Source organism: Epinephelus lanceolatus, chromosome 12 (assembly GCF_041903045.1).
Source record: "Epinephelus lanceolatus isolate andai-2023 chromosome 12, ASM4190304v1, whole genome shotgun sequence".
In the NCBI taxonomy this organism is placed as follows: domain Eukaryota; kingdom Metazoa; phylum Chordata; class Actinopteri; order Perciformes; family Serranidae; genus Epinephelus; species Epinephelus lanceolatus.
In genome coordinates this window covers 29167173-29186187 of record NC_135745.1, presented here as the reverse complement: position 1 = coordinate 29186187, position 19015 = coordinate 29167173, and the positions used below count along the sequence as shown (strand labels likewise).

General features: G+C 42.9%; 1 protein-coding gene across 4 annotated transcripts in view; it reads right to left on the bottom strand.

Moving 5' to 3' along the window:
* mast3a (microtubule associated serine/threonine kinase 3a) overlaps window positions 1-18553 on the bottom strand; it is a 40869-nt gene extending 22316 nt beyond the window's left edge. Inside the window, exons 1-6 of one of the 4 annotated variants that reach the window (XM_033650351.2) lie at window positions 18334-18553; window positions 16852-16883; window positions 8087-8175; window positions 7250-7322; window positions 2259-2279; window positions 1970-2048 (exon numbers count right to left, since the gene is read on the bottom strand). In XM_033650351.2, coding sequence (XP_033506242.1) covers window positions 1970-2048; window positions 2259-2279; window positions 7250-7322; window positions 8087-8175; window positions 16852-16883; window positions 18334-18375 — 336 coding nt within the window. In that variant the 5' untranslated portion in view covers window positions 18376-18553. Of the gene's footprint in view, window positions 1-1969; window positions 2049-2258; window positions 2280-7249; window positions 7323-8086; window positions 8176-11352; window positions 11823-16851; window positions 16884-18333 lie in introns of those variants that run through there. The other 3 variants (XM_078173219.1, XM_033650350.2, XM_033650352.2) reach the window with 3 other exon arrangements.
* Window positions 18554-19015: the final 462 nt, after the last annotated feature.

The following is a 19015-nucleotide window of genomic DNA, read 5'->3' as shown; positions in this document are numbered from 1 at the left end:
TGAAGTCTTCTGTGAACAGTAGATTCTGATACCTTCACTCCTGCCCTCTGGAGGTTGTTGCTGATGTCATTAACAGTTGTTTCAGGGTCTTTCTTTACAGCTCTCACAATGTTTCTGTAATCAACTGCTGATGTTTTCCTTGGTCTACCTGTTCGACGTCTGTTGCTTAGTACACCAGTGGTTTCTTTCTTCTTCAGGACATTCCAAATGGTTATACTGGCTATGGGCAATGTTTGTGCAATGGCTCTGATTGATTGTCCATCTCCTCTCAGATTCACAATTGCTTCTTTTTCACCCATAGACAGCTCTCTGGTTTTCATGTTGGTTCCACCTCTAAATGCAGTCTGCACAGGCAAAACCTATCATACCCAATCTGAAACTGATCTCAGACATTCAGTGCTATTTATTGTTTGAATAATCAATGTAATTGGGAGACACCTGGGCAACAAAACACACCTGTCAGTCACATGTTCCAATACTTTTGCTCTTATGAAAAATGGGTGGGTTCAAACAAAAGGTGCTATCTTCTAAGTTGTGTATCAGATCCAGATGTAAATACCTGGAAATGAAAGCTGAAATGTTGATCTCTTGTCCCATATTCATCTTTTGATGTCAAACCCAAATATTTTCAGTCTACAACAAAAATAAAGGAATTGGCCTCACTGTTCCAATACTTTTGGAGGGCACTGTAAGTGTGTAGGCCTATCGTCCATGGGACAGGTGTAAAGCTCTGGGTAGCTCTGCAGTAACATGATCGGCTTTTCCGTATTTATCAGACTGAATATTTACAGAAGAAGGAAAAGATATCTGTCGGCTGTGATTGATTTGTAATGTGACTCCTGTCTGACTGTTGAGCATGGCCACTCTCTGTGTCTGTCCTTTCAAATTAAATTCCCACATGGTCCACTCATACAGGTTTTGATTTATTTTGACAAGGCGTAGCTCCCAACAGAGTTTCACTTTTGTTTTTTTTCTGCGACTAAGAGACCAATGAAATTTTGCCGACTAATGACCTTTCTGGTCAACTAAGGTTTGGTCAACTATTAGGGGGCAGCCCTAACTGCTACTCCCTATTTTTGAAACACTTCGCCAATATCGAGAGGTGTTTTTTTTTGTTTATTGTCAGACTCTCTTTTTGACTCTCTCTTTGATAAGTTGGTCTTCCTTTTTTAGCTTTCAAGTGTAAAGAGTTGTTGCCAATACTGGAAGAGCATCTTTCTCTGCAGGACTCTCCACCATTGAATCAGGCTTTCACTGAATGAACGTGCACGCACATCATTTTTAGAGCTGCCAACGGGAACGCCCTCTCTCTGAAATGACCTGTGATCGGCCAAAGTCTCCATCACACACTAGATTTTCTAATGCCTGAAAACAGAGCCAAGAGGAGGAGTTTCCTCTCAGTCCACTTAAACTACAATATGATGAAAGGATGTTATGGGAACTTTGCCCAGTGACGCCATGATAAAACTGCCTACCCAAACTTTAATATGACTGTATCACATTAAACTTTTACATGACGAGCTGAATCGGCATCGCTTTACTTAAGATATTAAAAATGCTTGCAGTGTTTCGCAGAGAGCTGTTTGTCAAATAAAATACAACTTCCACATCTCATCTAAAATATGGACCAAGTGCCAAGCCTTTTTATAAAATAACTCACTCTGTAAACTGGGGTCTACTGTAAATCAACAAGCATTTATAGGTGGATTTATTTCCTACACTGTGTGTAATCTGATGGGGTTTACAGTGCAGTCAGTCAACACCATAGGTTTACAAGACACCATGGCCCAGTAAACCGATTGATACACAGTATAAGTAACACAGGGAGCTAAATGGTCCCATGGCAGCAGTTTGGGAAAGAGGTTGAATATCTGATGAAGGAAAAAGAAGCAGACCTCGCTGCCACTGACGACTGCAGGGATATAAAGACAGAGACACTGAGAGAAACACAGAGAGAGACTCAGCTTACAGATACTGATGAACTGGGTGCATTGGTGCAGTATCCAGACGAGGGAACTGAAGCCACAGACCACCTTCGCCCATCCGCTCTGCAGAAAAGAAAAAAAACAGTAACAGACTGCTCAGTGCTGGCTCCCCATCACATATGAACCTACACATCCTGTTGACTCACTCCAATCTTCAAAGAACCTGCAAATCTCATTTCATGCTTATATTCCCATGCAAGCTTAAAGTGATAACATCTGATGCTTCAAACTGTGTCATAAAAAGAAATAAACACCAGATTGTCGTTTTCTTACCTTTCAGTGCGGGCCAGTTGGCTGCACCGATGCAAAAAGAGGAAGACGCATATGAAGGAGGCAGAGAAGAGAGGGACAGGCAGAGACACAGTGAGAAAGAAAATAAACACTGTTTAATGACAGTGACAGAGTAAGTCTGGCTGTCAGAGTCATAGCACTGTTTGTCTGTCACAGCTCACAACCAGTGGCAGTCGGCTGCTGCTGCTGCTGCTGAACACCTGCCAAGCTGCCATCATACTGCAGCACTGAGACCCACAGACACTTGACTCATGACTCATTACACACACACACACACACACACACACACACATATATACGCCAACGAGATACACTCATAAACAGTGCCTACACATGCACCACGAAACACCCACAAAGCCCACTACTACACCTCAACCTTTATGTGTGAAACTTCCACGTGCAGCAGTGCCTCCATTTCTATTGTCCCCCTACTTTTCCACCCAGTGTGGCACTCTGAGGACATGGCCCAATTTTCCTCCCTGATTCAATCTGTGATGACAGGATGGTCAAATGTTTTCTCGCACAAACCAGCTCTTGGGGACGTGCGGCTAAATCAGGGGTGACACAGTGAAATTGGATGGTTCTGCTCTGAGTGTGATGGAGATGTGAGGATTAGTCAGATGAATAAGATGTGTGTGTTTTTCCAGTGCGTTGCCACGAGTGCTTTCGCTCTCCCTCCCCCTCCGAGGCAGTACCGTACGTTCAAACATTATCAAAATAAACACTCTGCCAAACCTCCAAAATTCAGAGCGAGCTTTAGTTGCCAATCTATTTTATAATCAAGAGCTGAAATCTAATCACACATCCTGTTGCACAGGTTTCGCACAAATGTCAGTGTACTGTGCATCTACAGTAATTTCAGTAACATTATGTACTTATTAGCTGCCTGGATTGAACTCTCTCCAGAGATGTCTGTTTGACAAGATAATAAATAGGGCTGGGTGATACCGACTCCGATACCCATCATGTGAATGGAAGCATCCAGTTGCATAAAATGCTACGCCACAGACTTGTACTATAGCCATACTTTTGAGCGTATTGGTGGCATATTAGCACACTGAACAACCAACCTCGTATATAAAAGTCTCTTTTATGTATGCCTGTGCTACAGGGTGTAACAAACTGCCTCTTGCAATAAAAGAGGTGCTGAATCCACAAGCCTTTGACAAATAGTCAAACAGAGGCTGCTAGACGGCAACTCCAAATAAGCTCAAGGTCGTTTTGCACACTGAAATCAAGTTGTTGTTGTTTTTTTAAGAATGTACATATGTGTTCTGTTATTGTTTTATATTGGCATGTATATCTGTTGGTGGGTCATCATGTTGGGATGTGGCATGTTGTGGTTGAGCATTTTCTGCTTTAGCTGATGAATGGCTGTCTCCATCTTGTCAGGGGCCATGATGGAAATAAGTTCTGGACTTTGTTGTATCATCCCTGACAATGTCATATATGTCTGTATAAGATAAGCTACGTTAAGCTAAGCTAAATCAAAATAAATGAAATTAAAACATACATATTGCTTGACTTCACCACACGACACCACAGACTATATTGGCTGTAGCTGCTGTGGTTGTGGGCCAATCGCATGTCACATTAGATCAAATAACGTTTGCTATGATTGGCTGCAAGAAAAACCATACAAGAAGTGTTTTTTTTCTAGATCTGGATAAAAAAGGATCGAATGCAGGTATCGTTTGACTGAAGAAGTTTGGTTACTATTTGGTACAGTTATCTCAGTCGATACCTTAAAGGTATTAAGTACCCAGACCTAATAATAATAAATAGGACTGTCAAAATAACATGTTATTTCGATTAATTAATCACAGAAAAAAAATAACACATTAAAAAAATTAATGCTGATCCATGATGCCCTTTAACCTGGTACATCATTGAAGGCAACAGTGGTTTTGTCACATGACAAAGGCAGACGAGAAGATGATGCTTGGCCCCATGAATGGAACATTTAAATTTTAAAAAATGCCCAGATGGAGCTGTTGATAGGAGCACTGTTCTCTGCAATTTCTGCAGTAAGAAAGTTTCGTACCATCGGAGGACTTAAAACCTGAAGTATTACCTCCACGCAAAGCATTTAGCAGCAAACCTGGAGGTCCGAGCTCACGAGCCTCTGATGCTAGCGCTAGCAGCCAGCCTCATCAAGCCACACTCGACTAGGTGTTCAAACGCAAACTGAGTAAGTCTACATGTGACTGACTACCTCCCGTGCAAAATAAATTGCAATGGACTACAGACCAGTTTCCGTGATAAAGGACAGGGGAATAATCATGTCCAAAATCGCTTTATTACAACACATCTGCCAAAATTAATTTGACTCACAGCAAAAATTGATGCATGTAATTAATTTGTTTAATCACTTGACAGCCCTAATAATAAATAAATCTTTCCTACCACAAATCCCTGTGTACATGTAAAGTCTACATCCCAGGAAAAAAGTGGTAAAAACTATAGTTTCAACACTAAGTTTAAACTCTATTTATGACACTCTTTTTATACTACCTGGTTTAGGACTTGCTGCAGTCCTCTCAGCACCTCTGCTGCACAGTGCCTTGCAGCAGAACTCTCGTTCCACAGGGAACACTGGTTTCCTTATCTGGTTCGTATCCAATATTTATGTCTTCCGCTATGTGTTATTAAATGCCTCACTACTGATACTAAGGTTTGTTGTGTTAAAGTCCTGCAAGGCTTAAGAGTATAGAAGCTAAGATTAAAAACAAGGTTTTGAATCGATGTTAGAATCAATGCCCGGGGAGTAAGAGGAAAAAAGGCTATTGTGGGCCAGTGTGTTGGCAGTCCTCACACACCTCAAGGTTAAAAAAAAGCATCTTTAGCAGTGAAGAGGGAGCTGCAGCTAAACAATTATGCCTCACCCTTGAGGTGGTTCCTTATCACTTTACTCCTTTATTTGCATTTAAAAAAGACTTATTTATTCTTTACATGAATGCCAACTATTGCCTGTCTGGCTCTTCAGTGTTTACACGCAAAAAATAATTGCACAAACAGCAGGGCTATACAGCTCGCGTGAATAACAAGTAAACCCACTGGAGCTCTCAAAAGTGCAGTCACAGCATCTGTCTCCACACTGGCAGCTTAAAAAGTCTCAATAAATTTAGATGAGTCATGCAGGCTCGTGCAAGGCAATTCTATCAGGAGGCTTCCCCTCTCTGTCCTCCAGCTCATGGTGCAATGCACTGCACTGCAACATTAAATGCTAATTCACAACACATGAGAAGCAGCATGTACATTTAAAGCACATTGAGCGAGTGAGAAGCAGCAGCATATGTATACTAGTAATATCTACAACACTATTTTTAAGCATCTCCTTCAGAATGAGCCTGCATGATGTTGTTTTGCCACAAATCTTCCCAAGAGTCAACAACAACACACTATTTTCTGCTACTGGACGAGGATGCCAGCTCCAGCCAATACTCCTCTAAATCCCAGCGAGTCTCTACGCAGTAGCGTAGAAGCATGATGAGAGGGTAAGCTTTGCAATTTCTCCCCATAATCACACAAACCCTGAAGTGTGTGTACCAACTCGCCGCCTTAATTGGCTTGACAAATGCCAAGACCCACATCCAGCAAGTGGCCCTGGGGCCTTTCAGCCGGTTGGACTTGCCTCTCACTGCCTCGTATCTACTACAGGGGCAAAGGGGAACAAGTCAAGGCACGTTCATCATTCATCCCACTCAGTTTCCTTCAAAACCAAGCTTCCTGGGTTATTTTTAAGCATGTCTTTATTTTATTCGGCTTAAAATAAGTGAAAATTATTGCTCTGGTGAGGTTTTGCTTTTGGTTTGGTGCTCAAGGGGCCAGAGCATATGAGCTGTCTGGACCCGGTTCTCAACATGGAGGTTGCTGGGCCGGTGGGTGGCAGCTAATGGTGATCAATCTATAAACAGCACTAAACAACGGCAGTTGCTGAGACAGCTAATGGTGTTAACCAGTAGGGAACCGGAGGGTGGACGCTATGCTTCCACTATGACGACGCTCTGATATCGGCTGTAACTGCCGTATGAGAGCAGTGCAAAGCAGCAGCGATGAGCTAACCAATAGGATACACACATGCACTCCCATGCGCGTTCAGCCCAAGTGGCACCCTCCGTGTCTGAGATATGGAGCCAACACTAAGTGCCAAAAACAGCAGTTCCTGAAATGGCCAACATAGACCCCCGTGTTGAAATACCCAACTTTAAAGCAGAAATAAAATGTTTATAGCCTGCTACAAAAAAAATAGTTTTGGTCTCTATCACTGACTTCCGTGTTCAAGACAACTGTAAGGGGGTGATTAATTTTTATAACTCTCAATTTACCTTTTACTAAGGCTTAAAGCTACACATAATTAAGGACATGGCTGCTTTCAGTGGCTGTCTGCAAAGCTTCACCACAATCTATGAGTCACATCCACCCCTTGTCCAGATATGGTCACTTCTAGCTCCAAAAAAACCTAGATGGCAATGACCTAAAGGCAGAACTCGAAGCCTCAAAATGTGAGTCCACAAACCGATGGGTCACGTAACAGTAGCTCGGTAGGACCGGGTTACCATAACAAACTAAAGAGATGCTTGGATTACAACACACAGACAGACACACACAGAGGGAGCATGACTTCATTCTCTGCTTAGCATGCCATTACTCCACTATATCTTTACACATCAAATAGGTGGTTTGCTGCTATGTTAAATGTTGCATACAGAACCTTTTTACCTTGCTGGGGAAATACTGACATTTACATCTTTCTGTAAATTCACATCTTTGTAGGAAGAAAGATGAACCTACTCTTAAGTTAAAATATGCATTTAATCCACTGTTTTATGGCGGCATCTGCTCTGCATTTTATCAGTCTGACAAATGTTCCAGTTTTGTATTAGGTAGGGAAAATACGACTAGAGTAATTTGGCTGAGCTCTAGTGCCTTAGAACAACTCTATATTAAAAAGTTTTCGCAGTAATTCTTACCTGCGGGCAAACTGGAAGTTGGCAGAGGTGCTGGCAGAGACATTTCTGGGGCTTTCTGAGGGGCTGCTGCCAGCTGAGGAAACAAAAAACAATCAGTTACAGACTTAAATTATGAACTATTTATGTGTTGAATCATTCCACTAGCTGCCTCCTTGTTTTACATTATCAGTTTGAAATACGCTTGATGATTATTCTGCTTTTACTTCACAGTTCAACCTGAAACTGTCAGATCTTTTAATTACAGTAACACCCCCGCAAAGGGCCTCTTCCCTGCCTAATCTCAGTTTCAGCAGACAGCATGGAGTCCTGTTGTTGATCACACCACATACTCTTGAAAGGGTCACATAAGGGTTTTCATGCCAGTCCCTGAGGGCAAAGCACTACCACACCCTGACTCACTTAAAAAATGGTGCAGAGAATGAATGAGTCTCCACAGAGCATTTTCGGCAGCTGGATGAAGGAATGAGTAGCCTAGGGGAAGCTACATGAAAAAATATCATCACGAGGAAAACTATTGTATGTCTTGTGCACTATACTGTGGGCACACTCTGATCCAACAGCAATGGAAACTCCATGAACACACCAGAGGGAAACCAGTGCTCGGCTTGTGACATACATCAAAAAGCCGAATTAAGCTGAGGGCACTTATTCTAAACAAAAAAGCTAATGTCTCCTCATTGTATCTTCACAGACAAGCATGTGAAGACACAATGTCTCCTCATTGTATCTTCAGATGCTTGTCTGTGTTCCATGAGATCGTGTGTACGTAAATAACAAGCCTTTCGGTTAATTGACAATATCACGCACAGAGTGGAGCAGCTAAAAACAACGCAGTACCTGTGGCAAGTGGGAGAGGCGAAAGAGGTCGTGAGAGCGTGGGCGACGGGGTCCCAACCGCCAAACTCCTTCTCTTGTTGTTACGGGAACTGCGAGAGGAGGAAAACAAACACAAGAGAGAAAACGTTTGTTTACGCAAGACAATTACAAGCACAATCACTCGGCAACAGTCTTTCATCAGAGCAGTAAACAGTCAGGTGAAATAAAACACACTCAACCTATGAACCCGAGTCGCTGATCGTGATAAGGAAAACACTGATAACTGTAATGATAGTGGTAATGTTTATACATCACACATAGCTACAAACATGTGTGTGTTGATATATAAACACATACACAGACAGTATTCGCAGTGTATTACATTTGGCTAATGTGTCAACACTAAAACAGGTTGGATTTTTATGTTCTTGTATTTACAGGGACAGTCTGAGAGTTTCTGTCGGCCTTATCTTGATCTGAACTAGAGGTCACTTGGCTTGCAGTGCTCAAAATGAACCGTTAACTCAAGATAAGCCACAGACCTTGTTGTGAGCAGTTTCATGTAGGGGCTATTTTCTTTCTACCAAACTACACTCATTAACCATCAACCACACGGAAGGAAGCATGCATCATCTACTGCTAGCTCACCTAGCACCACTGAGGGTGTAGTTTAGTAGAAAGAAATAGTTCCAACATGAAACTGCTCACAACAAGGTCTGTGGATTATCTTGAGTAACTGGATCGTCATTTCTGGAAAGACACATTACTGTTGGGTTTTTCAGCCATATATATTCGGCGCTTTGAGCACCACAAGCCGAGGGAAATCAAGTTCCATTATATTGGAGAGAAGGCAGACATCTCTACAGCTGATATCGCCAACAATCGGCAACTCACACTAAAACAATCTAGATTGACAAACAGCAGATGAAAAATAAAAGTACTTCTGGCTACAAGAGTTAACAATTAATGGAAATACATAAAATAAATCAACCAAAGTAGTGGTATGGACTACGTGGTGAGGTATTACACTAAAGTATCAATGATATCCGATGATGTCTTCTGTGTCTGGAAGCATTTTCATGTGAGAATATGAGAAACATCTGGAAAGAGAAGTACTCGTACCAGTGGGAGCACCTGATCCTACAAAAACAGCCGTGGCTGGCTGTTATACAACGATGCACACTAGCAAGTAGACCCAATGATTGACTCCAGTGACATATCTGCAGGCCATAATATAGTGTCCACACCATTAAAGATCCATCATCATGCATGAACACAGTCTGTGTCCGACACAAACTGATCTATAGGTACGAAAATCAATGAGAGTGTTTTTCCATTGCACAGAGTCAGATGTTGAACGGTTGATGCAACTTTGGATTCAAGTCTTTTCTAACAAAAAATATATCAGTGGCTGTTATTTGTAAAGCTGATTGGCATCAATGTGCAACCAGTACTCATCTTTATAGGACCAGTTTTGTTGAATTTGATATTTTTTGTTAGATTTTTGCATTTGTCACAAAAACTGCACAGTAGCAATGTTACAAATTCTGTCACTCACTTCTTCAGAGCACCTTCAAGGAAACCCTTTTCTTAGAAATAGTCCCGTATAAAAGTCGTGACTGGCGGACCTGTTTAAAAGCTGGCAGATGCTACTAGGTGGCATTTCTCTGAGCATGACTCATTCACATAAAAGCCAGAGCAATTATGATGCAGTTACATTAAAGATCAAATGTTATTTTTTCCCACTTCCTGTACGTTTTTGCATGTATAGTGTCTGGCGTCCTTTGTGTGCCACCCTATGTGTGCCAAAGTCTTGAAACAGAATAAATGATGGGCTTCTTTTTTTGTTTGTTTCTACATTCCCCACTAAACTGGATATAATCCCATCATGCTTTCTGTCTCATGCAAATGATGTCGATGCCATCTCTCTTTCTCTCTGGCGATGACCCAAAATAATGAGGGGCTGAGACAACAACAGAGCCTGACGTTTCTGGGTCGGTGCTGAGGCAGACTCACGCAGTATATGGCCCCCAACCCAAAAAGACTCAAAGTGGCAGAGACGGCACAGCAACAGAGAGAGAGGAGAGCCAATAAATGCGTGACTTTGGTTCAACAACACATCAGCCATAGAATGATGCTGTGAGTGCGCACCATTTTCTCCTTATCGGAAATTAAACAAACAAACACCCTTTTCACACAACAGAGCCTGGATTTTTTTTAAAAAAAAAAGAAGTGGCATGAAAGCATCACTGTGTCACACCACGACCATGAGAGAGCTTTATCAACACTTGGCAGTGATAAGGCTCCTCATGTTTGGGACCAACAATATTGTTTTATAGGGGCTGTGCAGGCAGGAAGCCATGTAGCATGATGAATGTAGGCCACTGAGATGCAGGCCTGCATGTTTCACATGTCTGGTGACGGCGAAGGGCTGCATTTATCCACTGGGCTCCATTCAAAGTCACGCTGTGCTGAATGGGTTGCATGACTTATGCATGTTCAGTCTCCATGTAAAGTGGGTAGTTTGACAGTCTTAGGCAGCCTGTTAATAGTTAGAGCAACTATATCACATGCACACAATGAGAGGTGTTTTTTTTTTACAGAACTTTACTTATTAACAATGCAGTGTATGCCATTAACAGCAGCTATGATAGATGCACACTTTATTTATGGGGATAATCATAAAGCAAGTACATACACATACTATGTCACTATGAACCCACTGACTGCCAAAGCCCCTGCAGGACATGAAAGACATATTCTACTGCTCTGCTTTGTGAGGGCTGATTAAATTTATCTCACAGATAAAAGTACATCTACAACACTCCAGTCCCACTAACCACATCAGCGTATCGATCCGCACTGGGACTCTGTGTCGCTTTATGCGACAGCTGGTAGCAGACAATGCAGTCTGCCCCCATACACAACACTCCACAATGGCCACGTTTCTCTGTCGGAAACAAAAACTAGGGCGGATGTAGCCGACACATACAGTATCGTAGTGCAGGCTATCACAGATACCACAGTGGCATTATCAGTCTGAGCTGTATGCTGATACTGTCACCAAACACTGTGGGGGTTGCGTTTACGTGCTGTGAATCGAATAGCTCAACATAAACGTTCAACAAATTGCTGTTTGTCAGACAGTGAATGGCACAGCACAGCGGGGAGCTGATGACAACTAGACACAGCAGACGTTTTCCCTTCGCGGGAGTCAACACTGTATCGCTGTTGTCTACATATTCACAATGTCTATTATCAGAGAAAAGAGGCTGTGTTGTCTTTACCTTTTTGATCTTTTCATCATGGCCCCAGTCACAAAACTAGTTTTGTAGCTCGGCAACACGGTCCAGTAGTAGTTTTGGTCAGACATGGTGGTGGTGACGGATAAATCCAACCCAGATATGAGAATTGTCCTTTTGTTAAAGAGGGAGCTTCATGTTAAACAGTCTCTCCTGAGGAGTTGCTGCTGTTACTGCTGCTGCTGCTGCTGGTTAGGCCAGTACGCAGTGTCCAACGGCTGAAACTCCATTTAGCTTCAGTACAAACTGACCCCAGACCCACGGCACGGCAGCTCGGTGACGAGGAGCTACTGCAACTGCCATGTCCGCTCCGCTCCTTCTCCCTGTCACCGGCACAATTTCCGAAACAGTCCGTGTACCGTGGTGTGTGGCATTAGCGAGTGGTAGCTTCGGTCAAATGTAAAGAGTGATACAAACTTTCCAGCAGCACCAGCAACGCCGCACCGCGCAGCCGCGTCAGCGCGCGCCGAAGGGAGGAGGGACTAATGATGCCTTCAAGCGCTGTCGGGAATATTGTGACGACTGGAACACAAACGAACCACCCAGCGAAAAACCCAAGGAAGACTGAGGAGGAAATTGTGTATTTCCAGTAACATCAACATTAAAACACCGGTTACACACCTGCAACTTAATATCTTTAAACAAAACTATACATGTGAAACGTACACAGCGAGTCCCATCTAAACTACAACTTCAGTTATGGAACACGAGCAGCCATGAATGATGCATTTTTGTCATCATGGAATATTGAGACCCTCATGAGATTTTCATGGATTTCAGGGCACATGTTCCCAAGAAGGCAAACCGTGTTAAAGGTTCAGTGTGTAGGATTTAGGGGGATACATTAGAAGAAATGGAATATATTATAATATGGTTTATTTAGTGTATAATATAACTTGAAAATAAGAATTTCCTAAGAATGGGCTGTTTATATTCACATAGGGAGCGGGTCTGTCCACCTTTTTCCTGGCCCCCATGATCCCTTGCATGAATTATGTGCACGACTTCCGGCATTGAACCGAAACCAACGATTTCCAGTGGTAGCGGTTTGTTTACAGTACTCTATTCTTCTTTCCACAAGCAATTGGGAAATAAAACGTGGAACACGACACCTGTTATACATTTAATTATTTAATAATTTTCACTATGTCTCTTGAAACTCTTGTGGTTTTACTTCTCATATCAACAGTACCTTTGGAAACAGGATCAATCCCTTTTTGTTCTGGTTACATGTTCAACACACAGTTGCTGAAGACATTTTAGTAAATGCTAAGTTAACATTGGTTAAATATTTGTTAAAAAATAAATCAGTATTTGCTAAACTGAAGGCAAATTACTTTGAAAAAGAACCAGCGTTGGTGGTTAGCCACCAAGAGTAGCCACTGGGACTAACCACAGACAGTCGGGTCCATGTCATTGGTTCGACATCCCATTAGTCTGACTGTCCGTGGTGCTGAATGGCTCGCGGCGGGCGTATGGTGCGCCACGACCGGCTTGAGGCGAAGCAGGCTCACGGCTTATGTGTTTGTCACTTTCTTTTTCATTTTAACCCACACCCTGATCTTTTCCTGACCCTAACCAAGTGGTTTTTGTGCCTAAACCTAACCAGACCTTAACCACAGGGCATCATGATGATTTCGGAACAGACTTCGGAACAGTTAGTTTAATATGGTCGGAACAATGGGATGTCGAACCAATGGGCTGTCGAGCCAATGGGCAGTTCCCCAGACAGTCTATGGGACTAACTAGCTTACTGCTACTTCTGCTATCTCATTGGAAGTTGCACACATAATAATTTCTACAGCAGTGCCCTCAGGAATAAGGCTGATAGAGATTGCCATGTTGCACAACCATGTTTCTACAGTACCCAAGGATGGACAAACCACAAACTGACTCTAGATAGGGCCATTCGTGTGTTCACGTCAGCTACTGTAGTTACAGGCCCCTACATGGCGAGCAGTGTCAGAGAAATAGGTTTTTTCCACATGAAACTGCTTTATTTGGTGTTTTTACGGGTTTAAGTCACCAGTTACGTTAGTTTTAAAGAGGAAGAGACTTCCATGGATAATTCGTCTCCTGGTTAAAACCTCCTGAACGTCTGGATCTTATGTTATTAGAGAAAAAACAGGAGAACGCATTAGTAGATGCTGGGCTAACAGCCTGTCTCCAGCATACAAAAGAAACACTGAGATGTAGCCTGAAACTGTTTAATTGGTTTTTAAACCAGTTTAAATCACCGGCTCCATTTGTCTTGGTGAGGAGGAGTCTGCTACGGACAGTTCAGCTCACATTAAGAACCTCTAGAACGTATGGCTCAGAAATTGGGTGAGCACACATTCTGTCATCAGAGCAAAAAGGTGAACACACATAGTAGTGGGACATGCCAAAAAGCATAGAAGAAACACTGTTTTTTAATGTGAAACTGCTTTATTCAGTGTTTTTACTGGCTCTATTCACCTGGTCCATTTGTTTTGGAGAGGAAGTGACCTCTGTGGATAATTCAGCTCCTGGTAAGACCTCCTGAACATGAAGGATTCTAATCAGGAGAAGTTTCAGCTGGTTGCATCTGCAGTCCTCAAATCTTACACACTTTCCTTTAAAATTCAGCCATTGTGATAATTTGTGATAAAACTGAAATCGTCCATTTCTAAGGTCACGCCGGCAGCAGGCTAAGCAAGCTAGTCCGGATGTCCCTCTCCCCAGCAACATTTTCCAGCTCTTCCCAGGGGACCCTGAGGCGTTCCCAAACTAGATGAGCTATATAATCTCCCTATCTTTCTCTGTGACCCCTACCAGTTGGACGTGCCCATAAAACCTCCAGAGGAATGCACCCAGGAGGCATCCTTATAAGATGCCCAAACCACCTCAACTGGCTGCTTTTGAGGCAAGGTGGAAGCGACTCCACTCAAGGTCAAGCCAGCAGAACCACCTCATCTGCAAAGAGCAGAGAAGCAAGTCTGAGGGTCCAAAACTAGACTTTCTCATCCCCCCAGCTGCGCCTTGTGATCCTATCCATGAAAATCACGAACAGAATTGGTAACAAGAGGAGAACCCTGACTGAGCCCAGCATGCATTGGAAATGTGTCTGATTTCCTGCCAAGAAAATAGACACAGGTCTCACTCTGGTTGTATAGGAACTAATTGGCACGAAGCAACAGACCCTCATGCCAGGGAACTCCCCAGGAAACAGGGCTAAAGACTTTTCCAAGTCCACAAAACACATGTAGACTGAGTGAGCAAACTGCCACAACCCTTCTAGTAACCCTGCAAGGGTCAAGAGCCGGTCCACTCTTTCATGACCAGGAAGAAATCCCCATTGCTCCCCCTGGATTTGAGATTCAACAATGGTGGGAACACTTCTTTCCAGCACCCATGCATAGGAAGATACTGAAATTAACAGTTTAAAAAGCAGGGCTTCACTATATAAAATCAAACCTTCAGGTAATTTGATTACTTGCACATTTGTTTGGGAATGACTTGTGTCCTTGAGTCAAAATTTACACTGTGCCAAAAAACTACATTAACACAAACAAAAGGGGCCCACAGCTAATTTAGCCTGCTAGTGAGTTAATCCAGCCCTGCTAGGCTATTATACGGTTTCAAATAAACAATAGCAAACCACTGAGACCACTGAACTTTCCCACAGATACACTACAAGTCCCATTTGAAATATTTGAGTGATTTGTTCTTAGAGAAACTATTCACCTTTATCAATAACATGCCAGTAATAAAAAGGACAAGGGTGTAGGATTTAGGGGGATCTACTGGCAGAAATGGAACACAATATTCACGATTATGCTTCTATTCATGTACAAACACCTGAAACTAAGAACTGTTGTGTTTCTGATAGCTTAGAATGAGCTGTTAAGGAGTGTGACCTCTTCCAAGGAGCCGGCTAGTATGTTGTTGTTTCTACAGTAGCCGGGAACACTGGCTCCAGAGAGGGCCTTTTGGCATTTTTACATTACTTGAAGGCCACTGTAGGTTCCACTACACACTTGGGAAGGGAGAGGTGAGGGTAGGGATGTTTAGCTGTTTGCCATCTTCAACTTAAGGCTTAACCAGGTCTTATTTGAAGTTATCGAAAACTGGCACTTGGGCATATTGACTTACGCTTCAGATACAGTCGAAAAAAGTGGTTCTTTCATGTTGGAATGATAGGCAGTTGGGTGCCGTCAGTGTGTAACGGTGCCCAGCAACAACAAAGTCAGTTAAGGATGTGAAGAGTCCAAGTGGTGTGTGTGGGAGAGTGGTGGATGGGTCAAACAATCATGGACTTTCACCCAGGAGAACGGTATGTACGGTACGTATGAATGTAAAGCCAAATACTCTTTACGTATGTGTGCGTTTATTTTGAAAGAGACTGTATGCAAACGTTGAATTTCCTGTGAAAACGGAAGTGTATTTTGAAAACACACAATGCATGTAACAAGCTGAAGTTGACACGGTAGTCCCAATACATCAAAAACTGACACACCCAGGCCACGTTACGTGTCATGTGTTGACGTGGAAAGCCCATGACCAAGCAGTGTTATGTGACGAGGTCGGAGTGAGAATGTGTCGCACAGCTAGACGCCACTGAATTGTACACATTGGTGCTTTAAGTAAGCTTTTTAAAATAAGTGGTATGGTCACTCAGACAAATAGGGTGCAACACAGATACCACAGAAATATGACCTTGATACAAGTACAATTTCCTTATGGTTCTGACATCTTGACTGGTGACACAAACAAAATCTGTCACCTTTGATCTTTGACGCCATGATTCTTATATTCCCTCTGACTCACAGAAGGTGAAACTAACCTGGCCTAGCCTCTGCTCTTAAGACTGGGGGAAGTCCCTAAACAGGTGAGTGAGACAGTGAGGATTGATGTTGTGACGACTGCTCCCGTTTGAGCAGGAAACTCACGAGCAAGTTCCTCCAAACTGTTCACGTGTCACCTCTCTGCTGATAAAACTTCATTAGAACCGCTCCTACTGTGTAAAAGTCCCATTAATCATCAGGTGACATCACTAAGTTACCTGTAAGAGCTGGCTCGGCTTGTTTGCTTCGCTCACACATAAACACATGATCAACAAATAAATAACTCAGGTGTCGCAAAATGGGAAAACTGATTCAGGTATTCAGTAAGTATTCACAAGAAGTATGAATCCCTTTTAGCAATAAGCCTACAGTAGCTCCTCCACTGTAATCACATCAGGGGTTTTAGCACCTCATCTCTGTCTGCTCTGCCTCTCTGAGTTTACATAAAACCTGTCTGAGCAGTGAGACTGCTCTGACTTTCAGGCATAAACAGCTTCACAGGTTCTGGCCTCTCAGGAGACAGTCAAGTAGACGTACCCTGGTGTGAAATACGGCATGCACGCACATTAAAGCTGACAAGTGAGTGACAGGCACCTGGCTGGTCTGGTTTGAGGAGGAAAAAGGAGGGGAAGAAAGAGACGAAGACACACAGAGCACAGAATAAGTTAATAATACTTACACATTTCCCCTGCGAGGAAGACTCAGTTCTTTCTGGAATAGAAGAGATGGAAAATTTTGCAATGAGAATATCTTCTGTTCTCATGTTTGTCATGGTGACATTGCTTTGAAATGCAGATATCAGCTAGGGCTGTTTAAGCAGAGAGGCGTATTCATTGTTTGGATAAAAGGCTTCCTTTAAATCAATATGCTTCTCATTTTGAATATCTGTATTTTACATTCATAAAATGATTTTTATAAAATAAGGCCATTTTTTCCCAGATGGATTTCCCTTCTCTGTCACTCCCACTCATCTTCCTTTCAGTGCAGTGTAATCTCATTAGCTGCACTGTGGCCTAGTTTCTTGCATGACAAGTGGGTCTTCGAGTCATTTCACGGCAAGGATACAAATCCTCACAAGCCCACGGCTACTGCGTTTGAGCTCAGGCAACTGCAAAACCTAGCCTTGCCAATTGGGATTTGAAGGACAAGGAAGGGTGGCACTCTGGACTTAGAGAGATAATTATTCCGAGGCTACTTTTCTGATTTTATCTTCTCCATTTTTCCATAGACAGACTCAGAAAGTGCCCGGCAGCCACGTTAGAAAGAAGGGAGTAAAAACTAAATAATCATGAACACTTCTGCAGAGAAAAGATGATTTAATTACTGTACCTTTTGCTTCATCACCAATCAGAACACATCAATTTATCAGCTTAGAAGTTTAGTCTTAGGTTGTGTCTTTTTCACAACATATTAGAATTCATGGATAATAATTTGACCATGTTCATTATTAGTACAATGACAGAGCTGCACTTACATTTAAATTGCAGATGAATTGAAGTGGAAAGGAAATTAATCATAACAACTGAATGGAAACACCCAGTTTGGACCGGTGAGTCTTTCATCACACACCCCAGCATCACCTCCTCCATAACAGACAATGCAGCCCTCACTTCTTCATTTATGCAGAAAATATACACATGAATGAACCAAGGTGGAGAAAACACAATCATTATTCCCATTCTAGATATACCTGAGTAATAAACATGGCACCCAGGAGAAGATTAAAAGGATGTTCCTGCCAATCATGCAGGCACCCTTTGGGGTTTTAGCTCCTATCACCAAGGCAACCAGCTTCACAAAAGTACCAATGAGGCAGCTCCAAAATAAACACACAAGACCTAGATTCATTAATGGCATTATGTGCGCTAATTAGGTGCTACAAATTCATGATGGTGCCACCGCCTGCTTTTAATGAATGGACACCAGACACGAGGCGAGTGATCACCAGATAAACATTTCAAAGCGATGTCAGATCATAATCAGGAGGAATAAATGTCATAAGGGAAAAATCAACTGCTACACCCAAAGCAGTTCCTGGAAAATAAAATCACTCGCTTCCACTCGCTTCGTCGCCAATGGCTTATCATCACCATCACCATCTTCATATCATCCCGTTTGCCTGGAAACAACCACCCAAACTGTCATGTCAGTGTCTATTTACCTGTAGACCGCGGCGTCTCAGGATATTCGGCTCATCCATCATTGAAGACAATGAAAACCCCAAAGATCCCTGATCAGTCAGCCCATACTGCGCTCCGTCCTCTCCCCAGGAGCGCGGATATAGTCCTCCTCGCCTCGTTGCTGTTGCTGCACAACCACCACCACCACCACCACCACCACCTCCACTCCGTCCTCCTTCCCGAGGCGAGCTGCACGAACCGACCCCAAAAAGGTGGTCACCTCAGCCGGCTGATCGCCTGCTCGGGAGGGGAGGCAGGGAAGCGATGAGGTGGTTAGTCAACCTCGACCTATTAATGAAGTGAGAAGGCGTGTTGACCCCACCCACTTATTGATATTCTGTATCAGTTGTGATCATGCAGTTCACTGGTTTGCGTGTGCATTTTTAGTGCAAACACTATCAGATACAGGAGTAGTCAGAACATCCTGTCATTCCCTGATAATGGGGTTCCTGTGGTCCCCATTTACTGTGCCCACAACCCTACAACTCTAAATGAATCAATGCACTAAACTCTCCAGAAACACATGCAATCCACATGTTCCCATATGTTGTGGTGTTTGTCTGAACACTACTCAGATTAATCTACTATTCGCCCATCATGTAAACTAACACAGTGTCTGTCTGCTGGAATTACACAGAGGATGCAGAACAATTGTGCTTTGAA